The sequence below is a fragment of the Leptinotarsa decemlineata genome, unplaced genomic scaffold (genome assembly GCF_025532065.1).
Source record: "Leptinotarsa decemlineata unplaced genomic scaffold, Ldec_3_MD MMD2_tig00026354_RagTag_RagTag, whole genome shotgun sequence".
Taxonomy (NCBI): Eukaryota; Metazoa; Arthropoda; class Insecta; order Coleoptera; family Chrysomelidae; genus Leptinotarsa; species Leptinotarsa decemlineata.
The window spans coordinates 15,878,080-15,894,977 of NW_027412702.1; the positions used below are offsets into that span (position 1 = coordinate 15,878,080).

General features: G+C 32.6%; 1 protein-coding gene across 1 annotated transcript in view; it reads left to right on the forward strand.

Annotated features, from left to right (window-relative positions):
* Positions 1 to 6,097: 6,097 nt before the first annotated feature.
* The window catches only part of Rpn2 (Regulatory particle non-ATPase 2), a 238,809-nt gene continuing 228,008 nt past the window's right edge, over positions 6,098 to 16,898 (forward strand). Inside the window, exons 1-8 of the mRNA XM_074184560.1 lie at positions 6,098 to 6,259; positions 6,547 to 6,664; positions 7,674 to 7,843; positions 7,939 to 8,177; positions 10,133 to 10,552; positions 10,629 to 10,855; positions 13,362 to 13,614; positions 14,052 to 14,240. Coding sequence (XP_074040661.1) covers positions 6,229 to 6,259; positions 6,547 to 6,664; positions 7,674 to 7,843; positions 7,939 to 8,177; positions 10,133 to 10,552; positions 10,629 to 10,855; positions 13,362 to 13,614; positions 14,052 to 14,240 — 1,647 coding nt within the window. The 5' untranslated portion in view covers positions 6,098 to 6,228. The remainder of the gene's footprint in view (positions 6,260 to 6,546; positions 6,665 to 7,673; positions 7,844 to 7,938; positions 8,178 to 10,132; positions 10,553 to 10,628; positions 10,856 to 13,361; positions 13,615 to 14,051; positions 14,241 to 16,898) is intronic.

A 16,898-nucleotide genomic window follows, 5' to 3' on the forward strand; every position in this document is an offset into this window, starting at 1 on the left:
TTCTTCAAGGACTCCTTGAGGAGTATTTTCACATTTTTCATTTCAAATGCCGCGTTTTATCTTGCAACTAAATTGTTTGCTTGACCCCAAACTAGTTGAATGGGAATAAATTCGCAATGATGAGGGGGCAGACGCAGAATAATAATATTTCGTTTCTGTACCATCTTGTCGACTATTCATATATTCTGTGAAACGAGCTTTATCGAACAAACTATAGACGATAGTTCTATTTAAACCAAATTTCCTTCCATGGTATGTTTTTTTTGTCAAAGCTACTTGATGATATCCGCTTTTCTTCCTGTAAGTATTCTTTCAACTTCTCAGAAATAATTACTTGCATTATCCATTACAATCATAGAGTTAGGTGAAATGAGATCCAGCATTTGCTCAAAATAGTCTTTAAACACATCGCCGTACATGTCTTCAAGGTATTCGCTAGACTGCTTTGACTCGAAAATTAATAAATCAACAAAACTTTCAACAACACTTTTAATGTATCGCTCTCTTTCTACAAGAGGCGACTTTAATCCGGTAGACCAGCCTTCTGAAAGTGCTTGACGTCAACTCCTAATGTTTTTGTCTTGTCTTTCCAATGGTATATCCTCCGTTAAGCCAAGCGAAGAAAATAAATTGTTTCATTTTTACGTTGAAACTATAGTATCTGTCTTAGATAATGTCTCCTTCATCAAATAGTTTCATCGTTTTCGATTGAGAGCGATTTTCTGTTTTGTTTTTTTTCCAGCTGAAATTTAATTCCCTCAAAATTTTCCACAATTTTCTTTTGCTTATCTAGGTATTTTTTCAAGGATCCCATTATTTTGTGGAGGGTCGGTTTTCCTTCCTTTAAATAAAACTGATGTCCTATTATTCTTCTGATTGCAAGTCTGTAGTTTTCATCAATAGGTACAATAGGAACAATAGGTACCTATTTCATTTTGATGTTTTGTGATTTGATATCATTGAATATTAAGTTTTTGTTACAATACTGTATAATTTTGAGTGATTTTCGGGTTAACAAAAAATAATGATAACATTGTTCAAAAAATTTTGAAAATTATTTTACTCTTCAAAAAAATTGACCGTGGTTAATACCATTGTAATGTGTAATTTGTACTATCACAGGCTTTCGAAATAAACCGCGGTAGGTATACAAGATGCTGTCTATTTACCGTTTTAGCACTTTTTTTTTCGTAGTCTCCATTTTTTAAATGGGTAACAAAATAAAACCTCACTTAGATGGCCATGACTTCCAATCTAGATATATTTTTGATGCTGAACAACTTTTTTCAATTACATTTCCCGAAATTTTTCAAAATAAGAGTACTTTACTCCTGTCTCAAAATCAAATATTTGAAGGCTCCTCGTATATTACTGTATTTTGTTGGTGTATGTTCAGTTTTAGGAAATGCACAAACTTTTATCAAGAATAACTTTTGGTCGAAAAACCCTTAATAAATAAGTTTCCCATATCTGTATGTGTATTTAAAATCTGTTTTTCCGTTAATCAGCTGTCGCCCCCATACGAACGACAACTCTCAGAAGTTGAGAAACTTGTTCAAGCTAAGGACTAACAAGGTCTTACCTTTTAACGTGTGATTCCTAACACGGTATATGGTGCATACTTTGGGGATGACACTGTATAATATTACTTATATATAATTGATTCGAAAAACCAATTAGTAAATTGTTGATATCTTCTGAAAATACTTCTCTCAGTTCAAAACAGTTTTCCGAAAATAAAATTCACTAATTTCTGAGTTACAAGTTGGAATTTCAAAAATTCACAACTTCAGAGTCGGAATTTATCAACTTTCGAAGTCAAAATCGAAATTGAACAAACTTTAGAGTTGTAAATAAAAATTCGAAAATATTTTGAGAATCAATCTTCATTTCTAAAAAGATTACAACTTTCTCAACTTTGTATCATGAAGGTGTGCCCTACCATCTATCGGATTTATTTATTAAAGAAGAAGTTTCTTTCCAAGAATTTGCTTGTCACTGTAACCCTAGAAGTTCCAGTAACGTTAAAGAGATGTCGCAACCCATAGAAGAACTATTAGTTTATATAATATAATGGATGAACTAACCTTATGAAACAACTTTAAAGAGTATATGGAGTAGGTTTCATATAGAACACAACAATTCTGTGTCTAGAATTTATTAAGCGAATGTCTAAGTTGGGGCAGTTATTGATTATTGCAATTCGGGCGAATCACGTCAGCATCTAGTTTATTATATAGAAGGTCGATATACCTCATTTTTTGGTAGTTTTCTGAATTGATAACTATGAACCTATATTTTTCAAATTTATTTACATGAAATATCCCGAGGTAGGTGATATCTAGATTTCATAACTTGAACGTCGAATTCAGGAAACCAACTTTCAGAAATGTTTCAGATAAAATGCCATCGGCAAGGCCATCAGAGGGCACTGGAGGACGAGAGTATGGAATTAAAAAAAAAATAGAAACACTACCTACTTGATGAAGAAAATAACCTAGAACTAAAAGGAATAATGGAATGTTTCGAATATTGAGTTGGAATCAATAATATGTAAATGATATTTAATGAATCTGAAGCCGGCACTGACCGTTATCTCAGACACCAAACATATGACTCACCGCGAAAGGAATGCGATCGACGAACCGCCACGAAAATTATTAGATGAGTGCCGAAACCACTAGAGAGATCTGCAGTGATCGATATATAAAGCCGGTCTCCCGTCCCGAGAGGGAGTCTGTATCTAGAAAGTGAATCGTGCGTTTGAAGAAAGAATTCTAACCGTGAAGATAAATTAAGCGTTAGTTGCAAGTGTTGCTTCAGTTAAAAGGGGAAGGAGGCCAGGCTTCAACCTGAATAAAATCAAGATGGATTCGATTGCAAGTGTTGTATATAAATTAGTTGTGATAGTGAAATATTGTTAAAAAAAAAATTGTTTAAGAAAGTTAATTCTTTAATTCGTTACAATATGAATGAAGCCTCTTTTTTAATAATTTATCTTCATTTATATTTTTTTTTCAGTATTTCCTTTTTAACTAGATTTTTCAGTATTTCCTTTTTAACTAGCCCGTAACCGCTACTCTCGGACATGATTCTTGTCAAAAAGTATTATACAGTCATTGTCTAATAATCGCTCGCGTCCCTACTCTTGAGTATTCCTTAAAATAGTTGCAATCGAATTTGAACTAATTTTGGGTCCACATATGACCCGTGGGTACTTTTAACATTATAGTTTCTGTGTGATTTCATAAAAGGTAAAGAAACAATTTTGATTTGTTATTATTGTTTTCAACTAACAGACTAACTGTTCTTAGATACAATGGCTAATAGACCGTTATCGGATGAAGAGTTGATGAAAATAGTATATAATGATGAATTTTGGAACGATATTGAAAACAAAGATGATGTTTCGAATGAAGAAGGAGATCGGTTGCATGCTATTGAAAATATACTAGATTATGGAAATGTAAGTGATGTTGAAGAAATGGATTTTGAGGAAATAAGCGATCACGATACAGACAGTGAAATTGAGTGGCAATTTGATGATCAAGACTATGATTCCGATGATAGTGAGTTAGGACAATTTAGACATCGAATTTCCAACCGAAAAGTTAATCGCAAATTACGAGATACAGCCTCCGAAATCTTCAATATTGATCCAGAACGCCCTGTTGAGCTACCTGCTGAAGTTTCCAGGTCAAAAAGAAAAAGATGTTCTGTATGTCCATCGAGGAACGACCGTTAAACCAACCATAGTTGCGACATATGCAAAAAACATATATGTTTGCAATGTGCAAACATATATGTTTTTTGCACATATATGTGTTTGCACATATATGTGCAATTTTTTTTAATACTTGATGTAGGTTAACATTATATCATAGAATACTTGTTTTCATTTTGAAATAAATGTTTGGAGAATTGTTCAGTTTTTCTGCTTATTTTTGTAATGGGTCCCAGGGACCCAGTTGTAGTGGTTAAGTAACATATTTATGTGGGTAGTAGTTACGCGCTAGTTAATCGAAATATTTATGTCCTTGTATTTTGAAAATATAAACCTTCCATTCATAATTCTGACTTTTCATAAATTTCAAAAATGTCAATAAGCATTCAGAACCACTCATGAAAGGACAGCTACGATTAGACTGCAACACGGTTAGTATTGTTGATAGTAAACCTCCCTTCTCTGAAAAATATCTTTACTCTTCGTCCCATAACCCAAATGAATTCTTGTTTTCCATATGTAAACAACGAAAGAACTAGTGAAGGGATCAGTCAAATTAAAAATAATCAGTCATGGAATCATTCGAATGATTCCGATCATTCGAATGTTGAATGTATCCAATCAAATTAATACTGAGTTAAATAGTCGAAACAGTACCCGTAAAAGTCTTGCGCCGCTACGCACCAGTGCAATGCTCTCGGTTTGTATTCTTAGTGCAACAAATTCAAACAATCCTAACTCATAAAATAATCCAGTTCATTTCGAATTTCGCCATTAATGTTTCACATGGCACCTCATGAGCATCGAGGGATTGCGTGCTTATTGCTCGCATCGCCGGATATCGAATTAAATCGATGAGTGACGAGTGACGTAGTATCCGAGTGATTTCATTCGAATGATATTTAGATTTTTGGGATCACTCGAGTACTCATCATTCGATTCTCAGAATCATTCGATTATTCCCATCACAAGAAAGAACCACGAGAGCTGACCTCACGTCCCTCAGCGCCCTCTCGCGTCTAGATATTTTGTGGTTGCCACCATTGTGAAAGACAGCTTTTCATAATGATTAGAAAATTTGTGAGATATTGTTCGACATTGTATATACCGTGAGAAGAAAATATAATTGCACATTATAACGATCCTTCTAACGGTAAAAGAAACGATGTTAGAATGCATTGGAATTTATGATTTACTGTTTGGAACCTTTGGTGTAGTAATGAATATTACTGGAGGTTTTTCCCAACATAAAATCGTAATTTTTAACACCTCGACATCGACGTGGAGGTGTTAAAAATAACGATTTGGTGTTGGGAAAAAACTCCAGTAATATACATTGAAATTATTTTGAGAGATTCAAAATGTCGTGAGATGTTCTGGAAATGATGAAAAAAATTATTAATCAACTCTGAAATTTTGAGACAGTCTCAACTCGATTGTACACGAAATATTGGAAATCAGTACTGAAGTCATAATATCGAAATATTTTTTTTCCAAATAAAAAAAACAAGAAAAAAAGTTGTATTTCATTGGAGAAGAAAGATATACACTATGCGAAAATATTTTATTCAATCGATAACCACCGTTTTAATTTTCATTCGAATATGCTCCAGAAAAGTCATTATACTTTTGTATCTGGAAGACATTCAATGCACAAAACATCAACTAATTGAATTTCACAACTAACATTTCTTTTTCCACCTCTATATAAATTCAAAGAATCACTACTCATTAAAACGATTCTATTTGAAGAAAAAGTTTGTCTCTATAGTCCATACACATGACAACAGGGACAGGTCATGACGTCACTTTTACATACATTCCACCTGTGGATCACACAACGTCTTGGCCACTGCGTCACAGCATTATGAGATTGTAATTCATCGTAGTTCAGAAGAATTCAAAAGCCATTTCAGATACATGATTTTCTATCACATATTACACTGTAGATTTTTTAAATGTCATGTCTAATTGCACAACTAGACTGTACTCTAAGTTTATACTACTCTCAAATTAGTTCTCCCCATATTCAAATGAGCTTGCCGCCAACGGAAGTAATGATGTCATAAGAGACGTTTTCTCTGTGAACGGTTGAAGGAGCATTTTGATCGTTGTGAGCAGATAGTGTAATACACGGCTAGTTAGTGAGCATCTCAGAGTAATATTTTGTTACTCTGAGGAGTCTGAGGTGAGCATTGTGTTTGCGTTGTTGACTGCTGTCGTCTGTCAAAAGTTATGGCGTTTCTTCAGGCTTCACTTTCAAGGAATCTGTGACACAGAATAGTGAGTCTGTGATTGTGTATCGAATACAGAATTTTAGTATTCTGTGTAATAACTACTAAGCGCTGTGTGCCACAAACCACTTATTCTAAAGTAGTTTGTGTTGTGTGCTGTGTATCAAACATCAGAATCAGAATCTGATGATCACATCAGTCAGTTTACTAGAAATCTTGTTAAGGTTATAGTTAATATTTTGTGGTTATCGTATCCAAGTGTTTGAAAATATGTTAATCCAAATGAATATTACATCTGCAGGTAGCTTTTTTGTACTTCTTATATTTTAACACATTTTGTATAAAATTTGAAATTTGAAGTTTTACTGCTCATGCGTTTTGCAAGTCATGAAACTGACAATTTAAAATTTTCATTAAATTTTCTAGTATTTCCCTTCATGATTTGACGATAGTTTTTCTCAACCATACCTCTGAAACACCCAAACAATAATTCAAACATTTGCACACATTTTTAACTAATGCCAAATCATTTTCATATATGTAACCTCACTTTTTGTACCAAAGACAAATAACTTTTGTTTGTTTCAGCGGGGATTATTTCCCTTTTGGAAGAACCCAAATCGGAACTTAAAGTATTCGCTTTGAAAAAGCTCGACACAATAGTTGATGAGTTCTGGCCAGAGATCTCTGAAGCTATAGAAAAAATGTAAGTATCATTGAAGTCCCCTTTTTGTTTTGAGTTTTCAAACCAGTTAGTGCCTTTTGGTTTCAATAAACTACCTTCAACTTATATAAGATAAATTGAAGGTTTTCACGATGAAAAGAATGCAAAATTTGAAGGCTTTCTGAGAAAAAACTATCAATTCAACTATAACTTATAACCACTACAAAAACTACCATCTTCATCTAAGACGAGGATACTTTAGGAAAGTTAATATAAATTAAATCAACTTAGTTCATTCCTATTGCAAAAGTAATAATGGTAACATATTGAAATGTAAACTGTGTCCATCCAACAAAGTGACTCAAACAAAAATAGATGCATGGCCAAAGCATGATCACTACGCACATTTGCCCATCAGATTTAACTGCAATCGGATGGCAGAATTCATTCAGGTATATCACTACAGGGTCGGAGTGGTCAGTTACCTTTCAACGCATGTGGTGTGTACATATATTGTATTTTGGACTTTGAAATTTTTAAAACGTTGAGTATTGATATAGCTGGAAAAACTGCAAATTTTTGTGCCTACACTCCACCAAAAAATATCCTATACCCAGCAGCATATCAGAAAAAAAAATTCTGTTGTTCATACTGTGACTCTGTACAAGCAGCCTTGTCTGGGAGATCACAGGCACTATGTATGATTTTTTGGAGCACTCTTTTGCTTAGATGGACAGGGTATAGTTTGTAGAAGGGTCTTCAAAAGTAAGATTTTTTAGGTGCTTGATACTAATCATTGTGATTGTTAACGATATCTGTAGAGCCCTGTAGAGCATTCTGATCAGTCAAAATGAATTCTGATTACATTGGTTAGTTATTTTGTGAAAAATAAGGAACACTTGTATTGTTTCAGACATTCTAAAAATTATATATAGATTTTCATTCTGAAATCTTTTCCACTCTTATCAATATAACTGATGGAAAAGTTGTTTTTATTTTTCCACTTGATTTCCTTCCATTATTTGTTCATCACAATGAAAATATTTTTCAGTGAAATACTGCATGAAGACAAAGTATTTCCGCACCATCAGTTAGCTGCTTTGGTAGCCAGTAAAGTTTACTACCACCTGGGAGCATTTGAAGACTCTCTCACGTATGCATTAGGTGCTGGAGATCTTTTTGATGTCAATGCCCGTACTGAATATGTGGAAACAATTTTGGGTAAGAGTTTTGCCATTTATTTATACCATAAACATCTGTATCAGAAATACTCGGCCAGGTCTCTGACCATAACATTGTATTACTTTGGTTTTTAGCAAAATGCATTGACTATTACACTCAGCATCGTATTGCTCTTGCTGAAGGAGTTCCAGATGCCAAACCAATTGATCCCAGACTAGAAGCAATTGTAAATCGTATGTTTCAACGTTGTTTGGATGACGGTCAATATCGCCAGGCTATGGGGCTCGCTCTTGAAACCAGAAGAATGGATATCTTTAAGGCATCCATCAAGCAGTCAGACGATATGATCAGCATGCTTACCTATGCTTTTCAGGTAAAATCTAAGAAATGTGTTAAATTGTTTCAATAATAAGAACAATATGAATCAAAAAGTTTTTTATGAGAAATGAAACTTTCTATGTTTTTTACCACTTTTATTTCTAACTATCGTTACTGCAGTTTTATCCTATGTGGAGATTTTCAAACTAATACAATAAAACTGAAAATAATTGATAATATTAGCCCTTACATAACTATATCATACCACTATAGGTAATAACAGAGGTACTTAACTCACTTAAATAAGTGAATTTTGTTCACCTGCCACAGTGTGGGTATTCTAATTTGAAAACCTGTGAAAATATCCATATAGAATGAAACTGCTTTAATGACAGTTACAAATGAAAGCGGTAAAAAACATAAAAAGGTTTCATTTCTCATTTTTCAGGATGATCTCTTACAACGTAGTAATGACTAAATCAATCAATTCATTTAAAAGTTTTTCATGTAAAAACCATGAGTTTTTCCTGCTTTTGATTATATACTAATGGACACTTTGAAAAATACATATTTTGGTAATTTAAACTTATAACAATTCATTTGTTATGTGGACGATTGTCAGAATTGTTAAAATAATCTTGGTAAAAAATGAAATATGGAAAACATTCAGAATTTTATTTGGAAAGTACATTTTTTTCTTTGCCTATACCATTACAATGTTGGTAAATAAACAATACCCAGAAAATGTATTGTATTCCACTTAGAGTGTGAGACCTTATTTGAAAAACAAGTGTCTCAAAAATCACAATTGTGGGTGAAGATAAAATGTGAAAAATTTACTGGTTTTAATAATGAACAAAGACGATATGAATCAAAAACTTTTTTACGCAACCAAAATTGTGAATGCTAATTAAAAATATGATACCATATAGAGAAAAGAGCAATAGAACATGATTTTACATTTACATCATACATGAAAAATTATTTTTGGATGTTCAACTCCCTTCTGCGGTATTAGAAGAAGAAGAAGAACTTTGTTTATTTAGTAGGACATGTCCTAGTATAAAAAAGAAAAAATAGCTATACAAACATGTTTCTAGACTAATAGTTATATAATGAAAAGAAAAGAAAGACAAATGCTAAAAAATGAAATAATACACTTAAAGTATATTAATTCGTGTGAACAACATTGATTATGTTGTAATACATTCTAATGATTTATAGTGACTGGATATGTTTACTGATCCTCGTTTTAAATACATAAATGGTATTAGATTGCTTGATGTCTTGTGGTAGCTTATAGAACTTATCGAGTCCTTTATAGAATAGCGATTTCATTGAGTTTGCCATTTTCCAATTAGGGAGATGAAGCATATTATTGCCACTAGTAGTATAGTTATGTATTTGGGAGTTATTCGTAGTAAATTCACTTAGATAATCTGGAAGTAGCTTATGTAATAACTTATAAATAAAAATCATTGTTAATTTATAAAATCTGTTTTTCACTGATACCCACTGCAAACAATCTAACATCGTTGCAGTGCTGGTAAAACGATTACACTTCAGTATTATTCTCATACCGCGATTTTGCAGTTTTTGTAGTTGTGAAATTTTATTAGAATCAAGGGAGTATAGTTAGCTACCACAATAATCAAAGTGGGGCTGGATAATGGTGTTATATACTGTAATTTTGGAGTATGTTGAAAGACATGAGGACATTCTAGAGAAGAAGTAAAGTTTTTTACTAATTTTTTTACTTAAGTATGTAGGAAAAATGTTCATGCAATAATAGGCTATTATCAAGTATAAATCCAAGATATTTAAATTGGTTTATGAATTCAATTTTATTGTTGTCTATTTCCAAATTGAGTTGGTTTGAGTTGATGTTTTTGTATTTGAAGGGTGTGGTTAGGATCATTGCCTATTAAATTAATTTTTGATTTTTTTTTATAGTGTAAGTGAGTGTAAATCTGTTGTAGATTGTTGGAAATATTTGAAAATTGATTTCAGGTTGCCATGAGTCTCATCCAGAATCGCAGTTTTCGTAATACTGTCCTAAGAGCTTTAGTTGGTTTGTACAGTAGCTTGGCTTCTCCTGACTATGTGAACATGTGCCAGTGTCTCATATTTCTTGAAGATCCCCCCACCGTTGGAACAATCCTGGACAAACTTGTCTTGGGAGATGAGGACAGCCAACTGATGGCCTATCAGATTGCTTTTGATCTGTACGAGTCGGCTACCCAGCAATTTTTGTCGCAGGTGCTCTTCTCTGTTAGGAACACTGCACCGATTCCATCGTTGCTAGAAGAGAAAATCAAGCCCAAGGTGGTCAAGAGTCAGACTGCTACGACTGCTAATGCGGATGGGGCTGAAGCTGCTGAGGAAGCACCTAAAGTAGAAGAAAAACCAGAACTGACAATGGATGACTTGGTGAGTTTGAATTCGGAGTTGCTTCAAATTTCAACTTGAAATTATGATGAAACATTTTTGTCTCAATTTTTTTCAGAGTGACAGTGAGAAAGAACACCAGTTGCGACTTGAAAAACTTCACAGCATTCTCTCTGGACAAGTTTCCATTGAACTTCACCTTCAGTTCCTCATCAGATCTAATCATGCTGATTTATTGATTTTGAAACAAACCAAAGAAACAGTTCGAGTTAGTATTTGCCACACAGCCACTGTTATTGCCAATGCATTCATGCATAGCGGCACGACAAGTGACCAGTTTCTGAGGTGAGTTAGAAATTGAAGTTTTGTGATATTTAATGAATTTTATAGTGGGTGGTTGATCACCACAAGATTTAGATATGTCACATTTCCTCAAGGTAAAAGTCACCAGATCGTTTATAAAGATAAATATTATTTTATTATTATTAGGAACTTCAATAATCCATTTTTTTTGACAGCATGAAATGTGCATTTATGACAGAAAAATATATGGTAGATATCGGTATAAATTAAGAATATGAATAATCAAGAACATTCTATTGAAGAATGATATAGAATGTTTAAATGAAAACAAGACGTCAACAAAATGAAAATGGAAATAGATTTTACATTATGGCACCAAAAGTGCCTTGTCAAAGAGCAAATAGCTAGGCATATTTGTTTTATAATTGTGAAAATAAAATAAAATTCTGTTTCTGAGAGGCTTAAAAGGTCTCTTCTTTAAAATATTCATCCAACTGTAATAGTGTCTTAACTGAAAGTAATAATTCAGTGTTTTTATTGTTCAGTATAGATAGTGCTCAATGATATAAGTCAATGGGTAATGTAAGTAAAGAGTTTTTGTAATACAAAAATTTGGCATCAAGATTGACGCCGGTTTGTCTTGTTTATCTATGAATTCTGTGTTAATGTTTTTAAGAAAAACAATTGATTTAATCATTTCCATTTTGTGAATGTTGATTGTCGACATTATTATCAGTTATTGTATATATGTATTTACTTGTACATTTTTTCTTTCCAACTGATAAATTAATATTATGTATTAAGTCTTTAAGTATCAGTAGAAATATCATAACAATTTCAACTTTTTTTTTGAATTGTTTCTCCGGATTTATTGTTTTTATATATTCAGGTGTTTAATTATACCTCTCACCTCCATTATATATTGAAGAATCCTTGGTTAGTTTGGATAAAGGTGATGAGTCAAGAAATTAAAGTTTGTCTAGCTTCCTCAAAGTTGATATTTGTTGCATAAATACACTTTGTAATAATGAACTGTCACAAACACCCCGAAAATAGAATGTAAATGTGAATCTATCAGCTTATTATGTACTGATTTAGCTGTTGAGTACCCTAACTCATTTGAGACTATCCCAATAGCATAACAACCAGCAGATATATTTTTAAAATTTTTTAGGTGCTCTTGAAATTTCAAACTCCAATAAATATAAAGACCTAGAAACTTAGAGCAGTTATTATTATGAATGACTTTGTTATCCAATGAAATATTTTCAGTTTGACTTCTAAAATTTATTGTATTTCTTTTATCAAGCCGATATTACCTTCACATAATGAATTCACCAAATCTGTATAACTTCACTACTTGTACCTGAAGGGTATATATTTCTTCACTCAATGGTGTACAGAATTTCCCAAATCTTCAGGTAGCCCTTTAGTTTGTAACTGTTGGGCATTTGATTAGTAGAATTTGAAAACTCTGGCATGAAATGAATCTTCCGAAAATACTTTCCCCCACACCAGAACAAAAACTCTGATGATAATGCTGAGTTGGTTACCAAAACACGTGTTGAAAAGTGTGAGTAAAGTGTTTTCAAAAGTGTCGGTCACTTTAGATGAAAAATTGTCATAACAGCAAATTGAAAAATTATAAACTTCTGGGTTTTCTACCAGGCAGTTATTTTCTATTTCTTCTGGCAAGTTTGGCATCAAAAGAGTAACAACTTGGTGAATGTGGGCCTCTTTGACTAAGTTACTGCGTCTTGTTAAGAAACTAGTTTGGTTTGGCTGAGAATTGTTGCTAAAGAGTCATATACAGAATGTCTTCCTATTTGGATGAAGATAAATATAAAGTAACTCAATATTAACTGAATCATTCATGTGATTCATATGAATTAATAACAATCTAAGGGGTGTAGTCAATGACTGATGAACTGATATTTGTCACTGTTATATGTGTCGATACGGTCTACATCATAATCATACTTATCTTTTTTACAATAGTTATGAAGTTAGACAAAAATCTGTTTGAAATCTTCCTGGGTGGTATTTGTTGCCTTTGCTCTTCCCGTATACATCCCTATGTTGTGGGAACTCATTTTGCTGTGGTATCATACTTTTTTGACAAAACTGGATCTGATGGTCTTGTGATTACCATTGATGTGCAACACTTGAAAATTTTCTATTTGCAAAATTTAAGTTTCTCGCAGAATACTAGAAATAAAGTCAAGACAAATCCTACCAGTTTTCCAAACAAATTCAAGTACTTATTTCGATTGAAAACACTTTTCCCCTCACCAGAACAAGAGTCACCCGACCCACGGTTCTTTAACAAAGTTACCATCATCAGGGGATGACTAGACTCTTCTCCTGATGATGTTAGCTCGTTGAGAGACAGTTTATTTGTTCTGTTGAGGGAAACATACTTTCAATAGATCCATTTTATGCCAGGGGTTCCAAATTGTACTTACCAAATATTTCTAGTTCTCAACTGAACAGTAAAAATAGTTTATGTATGTCTTCCAACCAGCTTATAATATTTTTCATTTCCTAGAGATAATTTGGAATGGTTGGCTCGAGCCACGAACTGGGCCAAGTTAACAGCAACAGCATCTTTGGGTGTAATACACAGGGGACATGAGCAGGAAGCGTTAACCTTAATGCAAAGTTATCTTCCCAAAGAAGTAGGACCTAGTTCGGGGTATTCGGAAGGTGGCGGTTTGTATGCTCTAGGACTTATCCACGCTAATCATGGTGGGAACATTATTGATTACCTGCTGGGTCAGGTGAAGGATTCGCAAAATGAGGTATGTTTTCCAACTGAACTGATTTACATGTATAAAATGCATGATACCTCATTCTGAAATATTCGTCAATAAGCTTGAATTCAAATTACAATAATAGGTAGAGAACAAATTTGTGTATTTTGAATTTGAGGTAGTTTTTAGAAAATTTTAATAACTCATACTTATTTCTGCTGAAAGTAAAATAATATTTTCAAAATTGAAAATCAGTCGGTCACTACATATTATAAAATTGCCTCCCCAATAAAGTTCCAACCAAACTTCTCGAATTGAAGCAAATCTTGTATCACTGGGGAGTGCTGTTCTCTCTGTTCTGTGTTATATTTTAACTATATATATTCTGCCTACCTTTTCTTGAATCTGAAATTGATTTTCTCAACTTAACTTCTGAACCTAATGAGTTGAAAGACTGAACATATTAGATAAATTTTACATTTTAGATGGTGAAACATGGCGGCTGCCTTGGCCTAGGTCTAGCTGCGATGGGCACTCACAGAACTGATGTTTATGACCAGTTGAAGTTCAACCTTTATCAGGATGATGCTAATACAGGGGAGGCTGCTGGTATAGCTATGGGTATGGTTATGTTGGGCTCCAGGAATAATCTTACCATCTTCGATATGGTGGCGGTGAGTTTTGTTTGACATTATTTGAACTGCTTATATTGTTTTTATTTTTTTGGGAAAAAAATAAGTACATCATTTTTCTCAATGGTTCATGTGGACACGTTCAAAGGGTACACAGATATGTGAAATTTCAAACTATGAAACTATTATATTACAAGTAAACAAAAACAGACAAACACAATGAAACTAGAAATTCTAAACTATGAACCTTGAATTTTTTTAAAAATCAAATGATCTGAGCAATATATTCAGTTTGACTTGTCATAGAACATGGTAAAATTATATTTCCAGTTGTTATTCTAGTTCACATTCGCACTGAAACATTCAGGACATGCGTAAGAGAAAACCCCCAACAATTATACAAAAAAATGTTGCAAAATGTCAACTGATGAAATAATATGTATTTAAGTATGTTTCAACACTGAAGTCTTCAAAGGTATTTCAAAATGAAAATGAACATTGACTGGTCATATAGTACTTTTGCCATAAAAGTTTTCAAGCCCATTCACCCAAGGCTGTTGCATACTTCAAGAGGTAGCCGAATTGTGTATGGTACAAAAAGTAATCTTCACTCTGTTCTTCTCACACGACATTTGTCACTGTATTCCAAAGGATAAATTGAACTTCGGATCTTTTCTTTTAGGACAAGCAATGCATTATTTATTACTAGGCAGTACATGTCTACCTTCTAATGAATATTTAACATGTTAACATCTCAGCAATGCTGCTTGGTCTACTTCAATATAGAGGGCGCTGTATTGTACATATTGCGAATTCTTTCTGTCATTGCAAAAATAAGTAAAGTAATTCACAGGAGAAAAATCATTTCAGTTGGTGTTCACTACAAAAAATACATTATGCTACTCAGTTCATTGAATCTTCATTCCTTTTGGTATTTCTGAATCTAGAAAGCTGTGTGTTTTCCAGGACATACTATGATGGCCCTGTTGACTATATTTTTTATATCAATGTTGACTTTTGAATTTGTGACAAGAATATCATAACAAGTGAATTAATATTTGTAACTACTGTTTTTTTTGGCAACCATTTTGTACGAGTTTCATTTGAGCTGTGTCAGACCATATGTTTGGGATACTCATTGATAGATGGCAGAACATGTAACATAGACTATGAAAAGGAATTTGCTTAGTTTTGTCTAAACATGATCATCTAAAAGTGGACGACCAATTGTTTAGGTGGCAGAATTTTCAGATGACTATATAATTATTTCTTAAATTTATATTTTTGCATTTTTCATTATAGAAAAGTATACATGTGAAAAGTTTCAATAATAAGTATTTCAGACAATGGTTTTCAAAAGTTTATATGTGCTACATATGGCACATTATTGCTGTAGGTGTGAAATATAAAGGATAGTCATTTGTACATGTATACATAGTACTCTAACAACAAACTGAGCAGTTCTATACAAAAAGTATATGAACATTTGCGAAAAAAAGAAAATAACAAATGAATACATAAATTTAAAATATGTAATTAATAACAATATATGAATTAAATAAAATTATTCAGAAATGTAATGAAAATTTCTATGTTTTTTACCACTTTTATTTGTAACTAACGTTACTGCAGTTTCGTCCTATATGGACATTCTCAAACTTAAACAATATAACAGTATAAGTATATGGACATTCTCAAATTTATACAATATAACAGTATAAGTATAAGTTTGAGAATGTCCATATAGGACGAAACTGCAGTAACGTTAGTTACAAATAAAAGTGGTAAAAACATAACAATTTTCATTTCTCTTTTCATTATGATCCATCCATCAATTTATTCAGAAATGTAATTGATGAAATGTATATCATGATTTATTGAAATTCATTATATCATGAAAAAGAATTCGTGAAGTCCCTGTTATCCATTCTTTAATTTTATTTTCATATGAAAAAAAAATTGTACTTATTTATATGAGGCAGCTTATTAAATATATAAGGAATTATATACATATAATTTTGTTGCGATATAGTTTTCATCACTCTATTTTTTAAAGAATATGTTAATTTATTTCTTGAATCATGATTATTATATTGAACGTTTGATTTATTTTTTCACATATAATTCAAAAGATTATAAAAATATAATTGACATTTATTCATTTTTTTACTAATTGTTGCCACATAAACTTTCGTGCAATGTAGCTATTTTCATTTTGATGTCCATTCAGCTTCAAACGTATTCGAAAGTGCACTGAAGTATTTACACTGGCCAACACACCAATGCAGGAATCCATTCTGACTTCACAAATGTTTTTTGTGACGTGAATTTTTATGGTTTATCAATTTCCAAAATATTCGTAGTCGAAAATTTTTTTGCATATGCCGTGATCATATATATTTGCGCAAATTCCAAGAATGAATCGTCTACCAGATTTTTCAGACTTTTCAACCTGTCTTTCTTGTTGGAAGATTGCTCGCTTATTCCCAAAAAGGGCAAGAAAAATCTTCCAAATAACTATAGACCAGTCGCTTTGCCATCGGTGATATCAAAAATTATGGAGAAAGTCGTAAACCACTATATCCTCAAATATTTGAAAGGTTTTAACATTTCAAGCGATCATCAATATGGCGTTCGGAAACAAATATCAACAGGCGATCTTCTATCGTATGTCACCCATATTTGAAATAACGTAATATC